The sequence below is a fragment of the Staurois parvus genome, unplaced genomic scaffold (assembly GCF_062004578.1).
Source record: "Staurois parvus isolate SC_StPar_1 unplaced genomic scaffold, SC_StPar_1.0 ptg003748l, whole genome shotgun sequence".
NCBI classification, from domain to species: domain Eukaryota; kingdom Metazoa; phylum Chordata; class Amphibia; order Anura; family Ranidae; genus Staurois; species Staurois parvus.
Window position 1 is genome coordinate 11645 of NW_028321544.1, and position 19583 is coordinate 31227.

The 19583-nt window shown below is 56.1% G+C and overlaps 1 protein-coding gene across 1 annotated transcript; it reads right to left on the reverse strand.

Annotated features, from left to right (window-relative positions):
• Positions 1 to 507: 507 nt before the first annotated feature.
• Positions 508 to 18695, reverse strand: LOC149427451 (zinc finger and BTB domain-containing protein 17-like). Its single transcript, XM_089668015.1, is given in 17 exon segments — positions 508 to 925; positions 3688 to 3777; positions 5857 to 6084; positions 6200 to 6330; positions 7365 to 7481; positions 9490 to 9599; positions 10115 to 10200; positions 10283 to 10361; positions 10363 to 10588; positions 10684 to 10826; positions 11308 to 11699; positions 12452 to 12541; positions 12700 to 12818; positions 13749 to 13890; positions 13893 to 13940; positions 15204 to 15410; positions 18593 to 18695. Coding segments are annotated over 17 exon segments (2502 nt in total). The 5' UTR covers positions 18624 to 18695; the 3' UTR covers positions 508 to 662.
• Between the last annotated feature and the right edge of the window lie 888 nt (positions 18696 to 19583).

A 19583-nucleotide genomic window follows, 5' to 3' on the forward strand; every position in this document is an offset into this window, starting at 1 on the left:
TATGGGGGGGGGGGTTATTGGGGCCCTGTATAATTAAGACAAGTATCGTGGGGGGGTTATTGGGGCCCTGTATAATTAAGATGAAAAGGTGTGGGGGGGGGGGTTATTGGGGCCCTGTATAATTAAGATGACAAGTATGGGGGGGGGGGGTTATTGGGGCCCTGTATAATTAAGATGACAAGTATGGGGGGGGGGGTTATTGGGGCCTGTATAATTAAGATGACAAGTATGGGGGGGGGGGGGGGTTATTGGGGCCCTGTATAATTAAGATGACAAGTATGGGGGGGGAGGGTTATTGGGGCCCTGTATAATTAAGATGACAAGTATGGGGGGATTTGTGGGGGAGGGGGGAGTCCTGCATGGATAAGATGCTAGGTATTAGGGAGGGGCCTGTGATGATATCAGGGGTTGGGGGACTGGGACCATCAAGTATTGGGGTTCAGGGAGGAAGGGGGGTGACAGGGTCTCTTTAGTCCTCCATCAGACGGATGATACAAAGTCATCAACTTGTTAAAAAATAGTATTTATTAGACGTATAAGGGCTCTGGTACAGGCCATAACTTACACAAATTCATGTTTACACCCCAAACCGATGACACAGCGTCTGAGCCCAGGGCCCGCCCCCGCTGCCCCATCCCCCACAGTCCATCCCCAAAGTGCACTTACTGCCCCGGACTCTGACAATCCATGGGCTGCGGCTGCACATCTGTGCCGTCCCGCTGGCGGAAGAGGAGGTCGCCGGACTGGACCACGTGATCCGTGTGCCACGTGGTCTGCGCATTGTACTGCTGATAAATGTCCGTGTCCGACTGGAACATGACCAGGGCCTGCGCCGTGTGCATCCGCACGTGTTCCGCCAGGCTGTTGGCGTCCAGGAACTTCTCACCGCAGGAGTCGCAGGCATACAGGATCTGTGTGTTGGGGTCTGTGGAGGAAAGAAGATTCAATTCTGCAAGAAGAGGACCTGTCATGTCACCGGGAACAGAGCACCAACCGCTGCATGCAGGACACATGTACGCAGGATCACCTTTAGCAGGGGTGTGACTTCCCATACGAGCCCCTCCCACCTCTGCTCTCCAGGGGCCTGACTTCCCAGATAAGCCCCTCCCACCTCTGTGCTCCAGGGGCCTGACTTCCCAGATAAGCCCCTCTCACCTCTGAGCTCCAGGGGCCTTCCCATATAAGCCCCTCCCACCTCTGCGCTCCAGGGGCCTGACTTCCCAGATAAGCCCCTCCCACCTGTGCACTCTAGGGGCCTGACTTCCCATACGAGCCCCTCCCACCTCTGCACTCCAGGGGCCTGACTTCCCAGAAAAGCCCCTCCCACCTCTGCACTCCAGGGGCCTGACTTCCCATATAAGCCCCTCCCACCTCTACACTCCAGGGGCCTGACTTCCCATAAGCCCCTCCCACCTCTGCACTCCAGGGGCCTTCCCATATAAGCCCCTCCCACCTCTACACTCCAGGGGCCTGACTTCCCATATAAGCCCCTCCCACCTCTGCACTCCAGGGGCCTGACTTCCCATACGAGCCCCTCCCACCTCTGCTCTCCAGGGGCCTGACTTCCCAGATATGTCCCTCCCACCTCTACACTCCAGGGGCCTGACTTCCCATAAGCCCCTCCCACCTCTGCACTCCAGGGGCCTTCCCATATAAGCCCCTCCCACCTCTGCACTCCAGGGGCCTGACTTCCCATACGAGCCCCTCCCACCTCCACTCCAGGGGTCTGACTTCCCATATAAGCCCCTCCCACCTCTGCACTCCTGGGGCCTGACTTCTCATACGAGCCCCTCCCACCTCTGCACTCCAGGGGCCTGACTTCTTATACGAGCCCCTCCCACCTCTGCTCTCCAGGGGCCTGACTTCCCAGATAAGCCCCTCCCACCTCTGCGCACCAGGGGCCTGACTTCCCAGATAAGCCCCTCCCACCTCTGCGCACCAGGGGCCTGACTTCCCAGATAAGCCCCTCCCACCTCTGTACTCCAGGGGTCTGACTTCCCAGATAAGCCCCTCCCACCTCTACACTCCAGGGGCCTGAGTTCCCATATAAGCTCCTCCCGCCTCTGCACTCCAGGGGCCTGACTTCCCATACGAGCCCCTCCCACCTCCACTTTAGGGGCCTGACTTACCATACAAGCCCCTCCCACCTCTGCATTCCAGGGGCCTAACTTCTCATACGAGCCCCTCCCACCTCTGCGCTCCAGGGGCCTGACTTCCCAGATAAGCCCCTCCCACCTCTGTGCTCCAGGGGCCTGACTTCCCAGATAAGCCCCTCCCACCTCTGCGCTCCAGGGGCCTGACTTCCCAGATAAGCCCCTCCCACCTCTGCACTCCAGGGGCCTGACTTCCCAGATAAGCCCCTCCCACATCTGCGCTCCAGGTGTCTGACTTCCCAGATATGACCCTCCCACCTCTACACTCCAGGGGCCTGATTTCCCATATAAGCTCCTCCCGCCTCTGCACTCCAGGGGCCTGATTTCCCATATAAGCTCCTCCTGCCTCTGCACTCCAGGGGCCTGACTTACCATATAAGCTCCTCCCGCCTCTGCACTCCAGGGGCCCGACTTCTCATACGAGCCCCTCCCACCTCCACTTTAGGGGCCTGACTTACCATACAAGCCCCTCCCACCTCTGCATTCCAGGGGCCTAACATCTCATACGAGCCCCTCCCACCTCTGCGCTCCAGGGGCCTGACTTCCCAGATAAGCCCCTCCCACCTCTGCGCTCCAGGGGCCAGACTTCCCAGAAAAGCCCCTCCCATCTACACTCCAGGGGCCAGACTTTCCATATAAGCCCCTCCCACCTGCACACTCCATGGCCAGACTTCCCAGAAAAGCCCCTCCCATCTACACTCCAGGGGGCTGGCTTCCCAGAAAAGCCCCTCCCATCTACACTCCAGGGGGCTGGCTTCCCAGAAAAGCCCCTCCCATCTACACTCCAGGGGCCTGACTTTCCAGAAAAGCCCCTCCCATCTACACTCCAGGGGCTGGCTTCCCAGAAAAGCCCCTCCCATCTACACTCCAGGGGGCTGGCTTCCCAGAAAAGCCCCTCCCATCTACACTCCAGGGGCCTGACTTTCCAGAAAAGCCCCTCCCATCTACACTCCAGGGGCCTGCTTTCCAGAAAAGCCCCTCCCATCTACACTCCAGGGGGCTGGCTTCCCAGAAAAGCCCCTCCCATCTACACTCCAGGGGCCTGACTTTCCAGAAAAGCCCCTCCCATCTACACTCCAGGGGCCTGACTTTCCAGAAAAGCCCCTCCCATCTACACTCCAGGGGCCTGACTTCCCAGAAAAGCCCCTCCCATCTACACTCCAGGGGCCTGGCTTCCCATATAAGCCCCTCCCACCTCTGCACTCCAGGGGCCAGACTTCCAGAAAAGCCTTGCACCTGTGTGTTATGTGGTCAGCAAGAGGGTAATGGTCACTGAAATGCCCTCACTGGACAGGAGGATGGCAGGTGGGTGGGGCTTATCACAGAAGTCAAGGAAAGTCAGGCCCTCAATGACCAAGACAAATTATTCCGGAATGCTCTCGACATAAAGGGAACAGCGGACATGTCAGGGCCCCTCGGGTCTCCTCCTAGGCAGATCAATGGCCGATGGGTTCACTTTGAGGTGCTCAGCAGACCCGTTCTGAGGGCCGTGAGCCGCCTCCCATGATGAGGAGAAGGTGAGCGCCATCTTTACCTGCATCCTGCACCTGCTTCACCGCTTTGCTGATCTCGGCTTTAAGTGCTTCTGTCTCATCCGCTGTCACCGAGGCCGAGATGGGAACAACTGCAGGACAAGACAACGGCGTCAGAACATTTCCGACCGACCCAACGCTGCAATCTACTCCCCCCCCCCCAGGATTGTGCAGCAGGTACCTCCAAAACCCCAGCACCCCAATATGCAGACGACGAGTGGCCTGCCCCTCCCACCTCTTACTATTGGCCAGTAAAGTTGCTTATTACATTTATCAGTCAGTGATGATACACAGGGGGAGGAGCTTCATCATTATATATACAGTCATGGCCGAAATTGTTGGCACCCTTGATATTTTTCCTGAAAATCAAGTATTTCACACAAAAAAGGTATTGCATTAACACATGTTTTGCTATACACATGTTTATTCCCTTTGTATGTATTGGAACAAATATAAAACAGAGGCAGAAAAGCAAATATGACATAATGTCACACAAAACCCCAAAAATGGGCTGGACAAAAGTATTGGCACCCTTAACTTAATATTTGGTTGCACACCCTTTGGAAACATAACTGAAATCAGTCGCTTCCTATAACCATCAATAAGCTTCTGACACCTCTCACCCGGAATTTTGGACCACTCTTCCTTTGCAAACAGCTCCAGGTCTCTCTTATTGGAAGGACACCTTTTCCCAACAGCAATTTTAAGATCTCTCCACAGGTGTTCAATGGGATTTAGATCTGGGCTCATTGCTGGCCACTTCAGAACTCTCCAGCGCTTCTTTGCCATCCATTTCTGAGTGCTTTTTGACGTATGTTTGGGGTCATTGTCCTGCTGGAAGACCCAGGATCTTGGACGCAAACCCAGCTTTCTGACACTGGGCCCTACAGTGCGACCCAAAATCCTTTGGTAATCCTCAGATTTCATGATGCCTTGCACACAGTCAAGGCACCCAGTGCCAGAGGCAGCAAAACAACCCCAAAACATCATTGAACCTCCACCATATTTTACCGTAGGTACTGTGTTTTGTTCTTTGTAGGCCTCATTCCGTTTTCGGTAAACAGTAGAATGATGTGCTTTACCGTAAAGCTCTATCTTGGTCTCATCTGTCCACAAGACGTTTTCCCAGAAGGCTTTTGGCTTACTCAAGTACATTTGGCAAACTGTAGTCTTGCTTTTTTATGTCTCTGTGTCAGCAGTGGGGTCCTCCTGGGTCTCCTGCCATAGCGTTTCATTTCATTTAAATGTCGACGGATAGTTCGCGCTGACACTGATGCTCCCTGAGCCTGCAGGACAGCTTGAATGTCTTTGGAACATGTTTGGGGCTGCTTATCCACCATCCGGACTATTCTGCGTTGCAATCTTTCATCAATTTTCCTCATCCGTCCACGACCAGGGAGATTAGCTACAGTGCCATGGGTTGCAAACTTCTTGATAATGTTGCGCACTGTGGACAAAGGCAAATCTAGTTCTCTGGAGATGGACTTGTAACCTTGAGATTGTTGATATTTTGCCACAATTTTGGTTCTCAGGTCCTCAGACAGTTCTCGTCTCCTCTTTCTGTTGTCCATGCTTAGTGTGGCACAGACAGACACACAATGCAAAGGTTAAGTGAACGTCTCTCCTTTTTATCTGCTTTCAGGTGTGATTTCTATATTGCCCACACCTGTTACTTGCCCCAGGTGAGTTTACAGGAGCATCACATGCTTGTAACATTCTTATTTATCCGCAGTTGTGAAAGGGTGCCAATACTTTTGTCCAGCCCATTTTTGGAGGTTTGTGTGACATTATGTCGAATTTGCTTTCTTTCCTCCCTTTTTTTGTTTTGTCCCAATACACACAAAGGGAATAAACATGTGTATAGCAAAACATGTGTTAATGCAATACGTTTTGTGAGAAATACATGATTTCCTGGAGAAATATCAAGGGTGCCAACAATTTCGGCCATGACTGTATATATCAGGGGCCCTGCATGGATGAGTATCGGGGTTGGGGGTCTGGGCCCTGCATGGATGAGGGTTGGGGGTCTGGGGCCCTGCATGGATGAGGGTTGGGGGTCTGGGGCCCTGCATGGATGAGGGTTGGGGGTCTGGGGCCCTGCATGGCAGAGGGTTGGGGGTCTGGGGCCCTGCATGGCAGAGGGTTGGGGGTCTGGGGCCCTGTGATCTCACCAGTCAGCTCAGTGACCCCAGCATTGGCGATATCTCCAGTTGCCAGGGTTACCATCTCCTCTGGGGCCACAGTCACGATGTTGACCTCCTCCTCATCCACCTCGCCCTCCTCCCGTTCCGCCATCTTCATGCCGGCCTTCCCTTTGTGGACGGTCTTCACGTGGGATCGGAGGTTGTCCACGCGGTTGAAGCCCCGCCCACACTTGTCGCAGAGATACGGTTTCTCTCCTGCACAAATGTTACATCATCAGCGCACAAAGTATACCGCCCAATCAAATCGTTCCATTGTCAGCACACATTGCCATGGCCCCGCCCACACGAAGCGCTGCGCCCATCCGCTCACCCGTGTGGATGATGACGTGTTTGGTCAGGTCGCCCACATTGACGAAGGCCTTGTTACAGACGCTACACTTGTGCGGCCGGATGTTGTCGTGGTGACGGATGTGATTGGCCAACTGACTGGACTGAACGAACCTGAGAGAAGAAATATTGTTAAAGGAACAGTCAGAGGAAGTCGGCACGGGGTCACCCCGAGTACCTGCCTCTGCCGGGGGTCACCCCGAGTACCTGCCTCTGCCGGGGGTCACCCCGAGAACCTGCCTCTGCCGGGGGTCACCCCGAGAACCTGCCTCTGCCGGGGGTCACCCCGAGAACCTGCCTCTGCCGGGGGTCACCCCGAGCACCCGCCTCTTCCTGGGGTCACCCCGAGCACCCGCCTCTTCCTGGGGTCACCCCGAGCACCCGCCTCTTCCTGGGGTCACCCCGAGCACCCGCCTCTTCCTGGGGTCACCCCGAGCACCCGCCTCTTCCTGGGGTCACCCCGAGCGCCCGCCTCTGCCGGGGGTCACCCCGAGCGCCCGCCTCTGCCTGGGGTCACCCCGAGCGCCCGCCTCTGCCGGGGGTCACCCCGAGTGCCCGCCTCTGCCGGGGGTCACCCCGAGTACCCGCCTCTGCCGGGGGTCACCCCGAGTACCCGCCTCTTCCTGGGGTCACCCCGAGTACCCGCCTCTGCCGGGGGTCACCCCGAGTGCCCGCCTCTGCCGGGGGTCACCCCGAGCGCCTGCCTCTGCCGGGGGTCACCCCGAGCGCCTGCCTCTGCCGGGGGTCACCCCGAGCACCTGCCTCTGCCGGGGGTCACTCCGAGCACCTACCTCTTCCTGGGGGTCACCCCCGAGTACCTGCCTCTGCTGGGGGTCACCCCGAGTACCTGCCTCTATATGGGGGTCACCCCGAGTACCTGCCTCTATATGGGGGTCACCCCGAGTACCTGCCTCTATATGGGGGTCACCCCGAGTACCTGCCTCTTCCTGGGGGTCACCCCGAGTATCTGCCTCTGCCGGGGGTCACCCCGAGTACCTGCCTCTTCCTGGGGGTCACCCCGAGTATCTGCCTCTGCCGGGGGTCACCCCGAGTACCTGCCTCTTCCTGGGGTCACCCCGAGTACCTGCCTCTATATGGGGGTCACCCCGAGTACCTGCCTCTATATGGGGGTCACCCCAAGCACTCACCTCTTACCGCAGCGCTCACAGACATACGGCTTCTCTCCCGTGTGCTGCCGGACATGAGCGATGAGTGAGCTGGCCTGTGTGAACGCCTTCCCACAAATCACACACAGACACGGGCTTCTCTCCTGTAATGCAGAATACGGGGCGGTCAGGAGGGCAGAAAATACGGCACACAGATCGTACCATAGGCAGGAGAGAATACAGGACCAGCAGGAAGGGCAGTATACAAGGGCAGGGAGGGTGGTATACAGGGCAGGATACAAGGGCAGGGAGGGTGGTATACAGGGCAGGGAGGGTAGTATACAGGGCAGGGAGGGCAGTTACAGGGCAGGGAGGGCAGTATACAGGGCAGGGAGGGCAGTATACAGGGCAGGATACAAGGGCAGCGAGTCAGGGTAGTATACAGGGAGGATAGTATACTGGGCAGGCAGGGCGGTATACAGGGCAGGGAGGGCGGTATACAGGGCAGGCAGGGCGGTATACAGGGAGGCAGGGCGGTATACATGGCAGGGAGGGCGGTATACATGGCAGGGAGGGCGGTATACATGGCAGGGAGGGCGGTATACAGGGCAGGGAGGGCGGCATACAGGGCAGAGAGGGCGGTATACAGGGCAGGGAGGGCGGTATACAGGGCAGAGAGGGCGGTATACAGGGCAGGGAGGGCGGCATACAGGGCGGCATACATGGCAGGGAGGGTGGTATACAGGGCAGAGAGGGTGGTATACAGGGGCAGAGAGGGCGGTATACATGGCAGGGAGGGTGGTATACAGGGCAGGGAGGGTGGTATACAGGGCAGAGAGGGTGGTATACAGGGCAGAGAGGGTGGTATACAGGGCAGGATACAAGGGCAGGGAGGGCAGTATACAGGGCAGGGAGGGTAGTATACAGGGCAGGGAGGGCAGTATACAGGGCAGGATACAAGGGCAGCGAGTCAGGGTAGTATACAGGGAGGATAGTATACTGGGCAGGGAGGGCGGTATACATGGCAGGGAGGGCGGTATACATGGCAGGGGAGGGCGGTATACATGGCAGGGAGGGCGGTATACATGGCAGGATACAAGGGCAGCGAGTCAGGGTAGTATACAGGGAGGATAGTATACTGGGCAGGGAGGGCGGTATACATGGCAGGGAGGGCGGTATACATGGCAGGGAGGGCGGTATACATGGCAGGGAGGGCGGTATACATGGCAGGGAGGGCGGTATACAGGGCAGAGAGGGCGGTATTCAGGGCAGAGAGGGCGGTATACAGGGCAGGGAGGGCGGCATACAGGGCAGGGAGGGCGGCATACATGGCAGGGAGGGCGGTATACAGGGCAGAGAGGGTGGTATACAGGGCAGAGAGGGCGGTATACATGGCAGGGAGGGTGGTATACAGGGCAGGGAGGGTGGTATACAGGGCAGAGAGGGTGGTATACAGGGCAGAGAGGGTGGTATACAGGGCAGGATACAAGGGCAGGGAGGGTGGTATACAGGGCAGGGAGGGTAGTATACAGGGCAGGATACAAGGGCAGCGAGTCAGGGTAGTATACAGGGAGGATAGTATACTGGGCAGGCAGGGCGGTATACAGGGCAGGGAGGGCGGTATACAGGGCAGGCAGGGCGGTATACAGGGCAGGGAGGGCGGTATACAGGGCAGGCAGGGCGGTATACAGGGCAGGGAGGGCGGTATACAGGGCAGGCAGGGCGGTATACAGGGCAGGGAGGGCGGTATACAAGGCAGCAGGGCGGTATACAGGGCAGGGAGGGCGGTATACAGGGCAGGGAGGGCGGTATACATGGCAGGGAGGGCGGTATACAGGGCAGAGAGGGCGGTATACAGGGCAGGCAGGGCGGTATACAGGGCAGGGAGGGCGGCATACATGGCAGGGAGGGCGGCATACAGGGCAGGAGGGCGGCATACAGGGCAGAGAGGGCGGCATACAGGGCAGAGAGGGCGGCATACAGGGCAGGGAGGGCGGCATACAGGGCAGGGAGGGCGGCATACAGGCAGGGAGGGCGGCATACAGGGCAGGGAGGGCGGCATACAGGGCAGGGAGGGCGGTATACAGGGCAGGGAGGGCGGTATACAGGGCAGGGAGGGTGGTATATAGTACAGGTTAGGAATCCAGGTCAGTATATAGTCAGGCTATTACCGGTGTGAGTTCGGACGTGTCTCTGTAGAGCTCCGGGGTCAGCAAACTTCCTCTTGCAATGGACGCACACATAAGGTTTCTCCCCACTGTGAATGCGCAGATGTCTCTCAGGTTTCCTGCAGGACAGACAGTCAAGGAATAGGGTCAGAGGTGAAGGTCAGGGATGGAGGTCAGAGGTGGGGGTCAGGGGTGAAGATCAGAGGTGGAGGTCAGAGATGAAAGTTAGGGGTGGAGGTCAGGGGTGGAGGTCAGAGGTGGAAGTCAGGGGTGGAGGTCAGAGGTGGAGGTCAGAGGTGAACGTCAGGGGTGGAGGTCAGGGGTGAAGGTCAGAGGTGGAGGTCAGGGGTGGAGGTCAGGGGTGGAGGTCAGAGGTGAACGTCAGGGGTGGAGGTCAGGGGTGAAGGTCAGAGGTGGAGGTCAGGGGTGAAGGTCAGGGGTGGAGGTCAGAGGTGAACGTCAGGGGTGGAGGTCAGAGGTGGAGGTCAGGGGTGGAAGGTCAGGGGTGGAGGTCAGAGGTTAAGGTCAGGGGTGGAGGTCAGAGGTGGAGGTCAGAGGTGGAGGTCAGGGGTTAAAGTCATGTGGCATTTCTGGCTCTGTAGGAGAAATCGGAGGTCTGATCACCTGAGGTGGTGAACTGTTCCCACACTCCCGGCATTTTAGAGGTCCATCAGCGACGTGGATCTTCAGGTGAGCTTTCAAGTTCCCAGCTGGACAAGAAGAAAAAGCAGAGCTGAGAAAACAGAAGAGGAGCCCCACATAGAGCCCCGGATAAGGCGGCACTGGCTCCACCCACCTGGTTGAACTTCTTGTCGCAGTGCGGGCACTTGTGCTCTTTGTTGGTGTCGTGGGTCTCCAGGTGCCGCATCTTTGGAGGTGGGGTCAGAGAAGGGGCGGTTGCAGTACTCGCATTGGTAGGGTTTTTCCCCGCTGTGGACCAGTTGGTGCCTCTTCAAGTTGCCGGACGTGGTGAACAGTTTCCCGCACACCTTGCAGTAGTAGCTGGGCTCCCCCGAGTGCCGCTTCTTGTGCAGATTCAGCAAACTCACCAGCCGGTAGCTTTTCCCGCAGTCGTCGCAGCCGTGAGGCTTCAAAGGGCTGGACAGCAGAGAAGGATCGTTACCTAATATCACCCCCCCCCCCCCCCCCAGCCTGGGATCATGGTGGCAGGGAACAATATGGCCGACACTCACCTGTGCGTTTTCTCATGGGCTTTGCAGGCGGCGGGGTCAGAGAACGCTTTGTCGCACTCCTGGCAGCGGTAGGGCTTCTCGCCGGTGTGAATGCGGATGTGCCGGGTGTAGTTGCCCGTGTGGGTGAATTCTTTATTGCAGTACTGGCAGGAGAGAAGACAAAGTCACCAACTGACAGCAATATCTCAGGCCAGAGAGACACTACAGGAGGTCCTGTGGGACTACTCCAGACTCCGCAGGTTGAGGCTACAATGGGGAGGTCACAGAACCTCTGTCAGATATGATTGCTGTCGGTGTCCCCCGTTCCTCACCGACTTGGGGGCTCATCCGGGATGTGACGGGAGTCCTTTGGAGAGGTGGGGAGACCCCTGTCTCAGCTCCCCATATCCCTCTTATGTGTAAGTCACCCTGTGCCTGCTAGGGGTACAGGGTGGAATGTCCTGCTAAAGGGGGCCCCCCACCCAAAGTGACTCCCGTCACCACGGGACAACTGTCAAAGCCATCCTCACTATTCCCATCCTGGTCACATGACAGGAGACGGGGGACAGAGGCAGCAATAAACACCCGAAGAAAGGAAATGTCTAGGAAAGGACAGAAAGCACAATGATTCCTGCTGGCGCTCACCTCGCACACGTGTGTGGTGGAGCTGTACTGTCGGGACTCCGTCCGGTCAGCGTAGTTGGAGGTTCGCAGTTGCCGCGGCGTTGAGGACATCTCTTCATCGTCATTGTTGGAAGATTCATTCTCATCCGCGCTGTCATCATCATCCTCCTCCATGCCGGCCTCATTAATGGTCAGTCCAGATTCCTGGCTGCCCTCAAGGTAGGAGATGCTCATCTCTGGGCTGGTGTGCTCTGTGACAGGCTCCGCCGGAAGCTTCTCTTGCCCCTGTGGGATCTCCTGCTCTTTGGTTTGTGATTTGCACGCTGTTGACCCGTCGTTCTTCCCCTGGACAGGCCACGCCTCCTGCGTCATCAAATCACCAATTCCGACATTTGCTTGCCTGTTATCGACTCCTACAAATAAATGTGAGTTATGGCAGGGCGGGGCCTCACCTCATTATACACATCACCAGCCAATCACACGGGCCCAGACCACGGGATGTCTGACAACTGAAGGTGACATCTGAGTTGTCATCATTTGGTTCCCACAGTCATCGGTCTTCCATGTTTGGGGTGACTACGTTCACTTGTGGGGTCCCCGTGGAGCCACGCCACCCCTCTGCAGAGGCCACAGACATTTGTCTGCTCCCCCCCCCCCCCCCGATTTTGGATTGACAACTACGTTTTCCTTCATTTTTGCACACAATTACACAAAGATTGGCAATAAAGTTTATAGAAAAAAAAAAAACTCTTCTGGATCTCCATTGTCTGACTCTGGGGGAGGGGAGTCCAGAGAACGTCTCGGGAAATCAGCGTCTGTGCAGTACAATACACACAAGTGTCCATGGGACATGTAGTCCTGATGTAGTAATTGTGTGCGCCCCCTACCAGAAGTTCAGGGAAGCGCTGCAAGAGGAACAAATCGCCGGGGACATCTACAGGATATAAGAAACATTGAGAAATGGTGTATTCGGTACGATATGAAATCCATTCCCTCCAAAGACATGATGGGAAGATAACTGACTCCTCGTATGTGAGGGAGGGACCTTAGATTGTAGCTCCTTGGGGGCGGGGACTGAGGTGAATGTACAGAATGTAAAGCACTGTGTAAATTGTCAGCACTGTATAAACACCAGTAATAATAAATACATTGGAAGAGGACTCACCCCCTTCTGTAGACACCATGCCCTCCTCCTGGGGCACACGGGGTGCGGCCCCTTCCTCTGCCTGGGTGCCCTGACTGCCTCCAATGCCCCCTGCAGACAATAGGGAAGAGACATCATGATGGGGGAGGGGGGAGAGAGACTTATATCATTCCTCTATGTGGAAGCCACATGAAAGGGGCCAGTCCCCCCTCCCCCAGGGGCAGATCTATATCCCAATGTGAGGCCCCCTGCTGGGGTGCAACACTCACCCTCCTCACTGGCTCCATCGCCCTCCGGATACACAGAGTGCCCCGCACCACTGGACTCCATGACAGTCTCTCCCCCCACACTGGAGCGGGGTACTCCCCTTCCGGCTGCGGGACTTCTGCTGGAAAGATAGACAGACATTGTGTTATAGTCCGGCAATCACTGACACTGTACAAGAAGGAGCAGAGCCCTGCACCCAGCAATGGCCGCCCTTCCCTGTGGGTGATATTCGGATGAATGGAGCCCTGCACCCAGGAATGGCCGCCCTCCTCTGTGGGTGATATTCGGATGAATGGAGCCCTGCACCCAGGAATGGCCGCCCTCCTCTGTGGGTGATATTCGGATGAATGGAGCCCTGCACCCAGGAATGGCCGCCCTCCTCTGTGGGTGATATTCGGATGAATGGAGCCCTGCACCCAGGAATGGCCGCCCTCCTCTGTGGGTGATATTCGGATGAATGGAGCCCTGCAGCCAGCAATGGCCGCCCTCCTCTGTGGTGATATTCGGATGAATGGAGCCCTGCACCCAGGAATGGCCGCCCTCCTCTGTGGGTGATATTCGGATGAATGGAGCCCTGCACCCAGGAATGGCCGCCCTCCTCTGTGGGTGATATTCGGATGAATGGAGCCCTGCACCCAGGAATGGCCGCCCTCCTCTGTGGGTGATATTCGGATGAATGGAGCCCTGCACCCAGGAATGGCCGCCCTCCTCTGTGGGTGATATTCGGATGAATGGAGCCCTGCACCCAGGAATGGCTGCCCTCCTCTGTGGGTGATATTCGGATGAATGGAGCCCTGCAGCCAGGAATGGCCGCCGTCCTCTGTGGGTGATATTCGGATGAATGGAGCCCTGCACCCAGGAATGGCCGCCCTCCTCTGTGGGTGATATTCGGATGAATGGAGCCCTGCACCCAGGAATGGCCGCCCTCCTCTGTGGGTAGTATTCGGATGAATGGAGCCCTGCACCCAGGAATGGCCGCCCTCCTCTGTGTGAGACCCCGTTATCTAAACACATGGGACTTGTACAGCACCACACAGCATTTGTACTGCACCTTGTGGAGATGAGAGCGCCTCCATGCTGTGGGTTGCTGGTACTGCGCCAATTACTCAGAGATTTCAGGGCCATGCAGGCGTTCACTATTTCTTGCATCTGCAGGAATCCGGCCACCGCGAGGACGTCCTCCACATTCTCCGGGTCAGGTTGAGTCGGGCTGTGTACATGAACTCCAGAACCTGGCCCAGTCCTGGCAAGGACAAGGGGTGAGGGTCAGCGGGAGAGAAGACACAAGTGACCACACACCGACCTGGGACTGACACGATGATGGGCGGGGTGGGGGGGTGGGACTGACACGATGATGGGCGGGGTGGGACTGACACGATGATGGGGGGGGTGGGGGGGGGTGGGACTGACACGATGATGGGCGGGGTGGGGCTGACACGATGATGGGCGGGGGTGGGGCTGACACGATGATGGGGGGGGTGGGGCTGACACGATGATGGGCGGGGGTGGGGCTGACACGATGATGGGCGGGGGTGGGGCTGACACGATGATGGGCGGGGGTGGGGCTGACACGATGATGGGCGGGGGTGGGGCTGACACGATGATGGGCGGGGTGGGGCTGACACAATGATGGGCGGGGTGGGGCTGACACAATGATGGGCGGGGTGGGGCTGACACAATGATGGGCGGGGTGGGGCTGACACAATGATGGGCGGGGTGGGGCTGACACAATGATGGGCGGGGTGGGGCTGACACAATGATGGGCGGGGTGGGGCTGACACAATGATGGGCGGGGGTGGGGGTGGGGCTGACACAATGATGGGCGGGGTGGGGGTGGGGCTGACACAATGATGGGCGGGGTGGGGGTGGGGCTGACACAATGATGGGCGGGGTGGGGGTGGGGCTGACACAATGATGGGAGGGGTGGGGCTGACACAATGATGGGAGGGGTGGGGTTGACACAATGATGGGAGGGGTGGGGTTGACACAATGATGGGAAGGGTGGGGTTGACACAATGATGGGAAGGGTGGGGCTGACACAATGATGGGCGGGGTGGGGCTGACACAATGATGGGCGGGGTGGGGCTGACACAATGATGGGCGGGGTGGGGCTGACACAATGATGGGCGGGGTGGGGGTGGGGCTGACACAATGATGGGAGGGGTGGGGTTGGGGCTGACACAATGATGGGAGGGGTGGGGTTGGGGCTGACACAATGATGGGAGGGGTGGGGTTGGGGCTGACACAATGATGGGAGGGGTGGGGCTGACACAATGACGGGCGGGGTGGGGCTGACACAATGATGGGCGGGGTGGGGGTGGGGCTGACACAATGATGGGCGGGGTGGGGCTGACACAATGATGGGCGGGGTGGGGGTGGGGCTGACACAATGATGGGAGGGGTGGGGTTGGGGCTGACACAATGATGGGAGGGGTGGGGTTGGGGCTGACACGACGGGCGGGGTGGGGCTGACACAATGACGGGCGGGGTGGGGGGTGGGACTGACCGGCAGCATTGCTGATGTCCAGGTGAACGACGTCCTTCTGCTCCAGGAACAACATGCGGAAGTACTGACTGCAGGCCGCCAGCACCGCCTTGTGCGCCTTGAAGTCGATGCCGTCCACCACGAACGTACAATCACACAGGAGGCCCAGCTGACGCTGATGGTTGAGCTGCTCCAGGACCAGCTGGCTGTGCTGTGGGAAATCCATGGCTGCAAAGACACCAAGAGTCAGCTCATGGGACAACAGCCCCTCCCACTTCTACAGTCTCCTCCCCTCCCAGCAGAAAAAGGGGGAGATTGGGGGGGGGGGGGTAATACAGATAGGGGGTATATAGAGGGGGGTAATACAGCCAGGGGGGTATATAGAGGAGGGGTAATACAGGCAGGGGGGTATATAGAGGGGGTGGGTAATGGGAGGTTACACAGATTATAGGGATCACACAGGGGCCATGATGGATGAGACGTTCCACTCTGAGACTTCATCCCCGACACTCAGAACTTTGCTGAACCCCCTTTGGCACAATTCCAGCCGGGACTCTTTTTGGGGATGACGCTGCAAGCTTTGCACCCATTGGAAACAGTGATGGGGGTCTGAATACTTTAGGAAAGTTCAGTGTGTATAAATACACGATATTGCCCCAAGTATTGTCCCCGCCCCTCCTCCAATCATGTGATTCCGGTGTTCCAATCCCCTCCATATCATGTGATTCCGGTGTTCCAATCCCCTCCATATCATGTGATTCCGGTGTTCCAATCCCCTCCATATCATGTGATTCAGGTGTTCCAATCCCCTCCATATCATGTGATTCAGGTGTTCCAATCCCCTCCATATCATGTGATTCAGGTGTTCCAATCCCCTCCATATCATGTGATTCAGGTGTTCCAATCCCCTCCATGGACACAGGTGTATACAATCAAGCCCCTAGGCATGCAGACGGCTTCTACAAACATTGGTGAAAGAATGGGTCGCTCTCAGGAGCTCAGTGACTCCAAGCGTGGTCCCGTGATAGGTGGCCACCTGGGCAATAAGTCCATCCGTGACATTTCCTGGCTACTAAATATTCCACGCTCAACTGTTAGTGGGATTATAACAAAGTGGAAGCCACTGGGAACAGCCACTCAGCCACCAAGTGGTAGGTCACGTCACATGACAGGGCGGGGTCAGCGCATGCTGAAGCGCACAGTGCGCAGAAGTCGCCAACTGTCTGCAGAGTCAATAGCTAAAGACCTCCAAACTTGGTGTGGCCTTCAGATGAGCCCAACAACAGTGCGTAGAGAGCTTCATGGAATGGGTTTCCATGGCCGAGCAGCTGCATCCAAGCCTTCCATCACCAAGTGCAATGCAAAGCGTCAGATGCCGTGGTGTAAAGCACGCCGCCACTGGACTCTAGAGCAGAGGGGGTGTGTTCTCTGAAGGGACCAATCACGCTTCTCTGTCTGGCAACCCGATGGACGTGTCTGGGTTTGGCTGTTGCCAGGAGAACGGTACTTGCCTGATTGCATTGTGCCAAGTGTAAAGCTTGGTGGAGGGGGGATTATGGTGTGGGGGTGTTTTTCAGGGGGTGGGCTTGGCCCCCTAGTTCCAGTGAAGGGAACTCTTAAGGTGACATTTTGGACAATTTCATGCTCCCAACTTTGTGGGAGGAGTTTGGGGATGGCCCCTTCCTGTTCCAACATGTCTGCCCACCAGTGCACAAAGCAAGGTCCATAAAGACATGGAGGAGCCAGTTTGGGGTGGAGGAACTTGACTGTCCTGCACAGAGAAGGGTGTATAGGGACATGGGGGAGGGGGGGGTCATATGGAGGAATATAGAAATACAAGAGGCAGTTATTGTATCTCCATTCCCGACACCCCCCCCCCCCCCCCGATACATTGATACATTGTACACGTTGATCTGATGACTCTGTGCAGAGTTCCCCTCATTGGACACGCACCAAAAACACAACACAGGTTCACTTTTATGTGTTTTTTGACGCGTGTTATATGGAGGTATGGGGGGTAATACAGAGGTATGGGGGGTAATACAGAGATATGGGGGGTAATACAGAGATATGGGGGGTAATACAGAGATATGGGGGGTAATACAGAGATATGGGTGCTATATGGAGGTATGGGGGGTAATACAGAGGTATGGGGGGTAATACAGAGATGTGGGGGTGTTATATGGAGGTATGGGGGGTAATACAGAGATATGGGGGGTAATACAGAGGTATGGGGGGTAATACAGAGGTATGGGTGCTATATGGAGGTATGGGGGGTAATACAGAGGTATGGGGGGTAATACAGAGATGTGGGGGTGTTATATGGAGGTATGGGGGGTAATACAGAGGTATGGGGGGTAATACAGAGGTATGGGTGCTATATGGAGGTATGGGGGGTAATACAGAGGTATGGGGGGTAATACAGAGATGTGGGGGGTGTTATATGGAGGTATGGGGGGTAATACAGAGGTATGGGGGGTAATACAGAGATGTGGGGGGTGTTATATGGAGGTATGGGGGGTAATACAGAGATATGGGGGTAATACAGAGGTATGGGGGGTAATACAGAGATATGGGGGTAATACAGAGATATGGGGGGTAATACAGAGATATAGGGGTGTTATACGGAGGTATGGGTGGTAATACAGAGGTATGGGGATGTTATATAGAAGTATGGGGGGTAATACAGAGATATGGGGGGTAATACAGAGATATGGGGGTGTTATATAGAAGTATGGGGGGTAATACAGAGATATGGGGTTGTTATATGGAGGTATGGGGGGTAATACAGGGATATGGGGGTGTTATATGGAGGTATGGGGGGTAATACAGGGATATGGGGGTGTTATATGGAGGTATGGGGGGTAATACAGGGATATGGGGGTGTTATATAGAAGTATGGGGGGTAATACAGGGATATGGGGGTGTTATATGGAGGTATGGGGGGTAATACAGGGATATGGGGGTGTTATATGGAGGTATGGGGGGTAATACAGGGATATGGGGGTGTTATATGGAGGTATGGGGGGTAATACAGGGATATGGGGGTGTTATATGGAGGTATGGGGGGTAATACAGGGATATGGGGGGTAATACGGAGGTATGGGGGTGTTATATGGAGGTATGGGGGTAATACAGAGGGTTGGGGTGGTATATGGAGGTATAGGGTGCTACAGAGGGGTATATGGGGTGTAATATGGAGAGATAGGGTGCTATATACAGGTATAGAGAGAAGAGGGATGCTACTGAGGGGTATAGAGGTGTTATATGGAGGTACGTGGGGTGTAATATGAAGAGACAGGGTGTTATACAGAGGAATGGGGTGTAATACGGAGATTGTACAGTATACAGAGTGCAGCAGAGAGTTGTGACGTCACCATGCTCCCCACCGGAAGTAGCGGTCCCGGTACCTGCCATCCCGGAGCGGCGGGGGCTCCTCATTCAGCTACAACCGGACAAAGGGCGCCGCCATCTTGGAAGAGGGCGGAAGTCGGAGACGCACATGACGGTGCGCTTCCTGGTGCGTCACTCGCTGCGAGGTGACATCATGTGTGCGGCGATCCCAGGTCCGCCATGTTCCTCGGGGTTGCCTGCCCATGGATGGGGTGGGGGGGGGGCTGTATGTTCCTGTGCCTGAGGGATCACACTCAGCCGCCATTAAAGTGCGGGGGGGGGGGAGGGTATTAGGACCAACAAATTGTAAGTTTTTATAGGTGTGATAGAGGTGGGTGTGTTTAGGGGCGTGTCTTATTCACCAATTGAGGGGGAAAGTCACACTTCATCAGGGCCAGAATCTCCATTTCTGAGGTGATTATTGTATTGAGGAATCCAAACCCCAGAGACATTCATAGAGACATTCACAGACAGAGACATTCACAGAGACATTCATAGAGACATTCACAGACAGAGACATTCATAGAGACATTCACAGACAGAGACATTCATAGAGACATTCACAGACAGAGACATTCACAGAGACATTCATAGACAGAGACATTCATAGAGACATTCACAGAGACATTCACAGACAGAGACATTCACAGAGACATTCACAGAGACATTCACAGACAGAGACATTCATAGAGACATTCACAGAGACATTCACAGACAGAGACATTCACAGAGACATTCATAGAGACATTCATAGACAGAGACATTCATAGAGACATTCACAGAGACATTCACAGACAGAGACATTCACAGAGACATTCACAGACAGAGACATTCATAGAGACATTCACAGACAGAGACATTCACAGACAGAGACATTCATAGAGACATTCACAGACAGAGACATTCATAGAGACATTCACAGAGACATTCACAGACAGAGACATTCATAGAGACATTCACAGAGACATTCACAGAGACATTCATAGAGACATTCATAGAGACATTCAC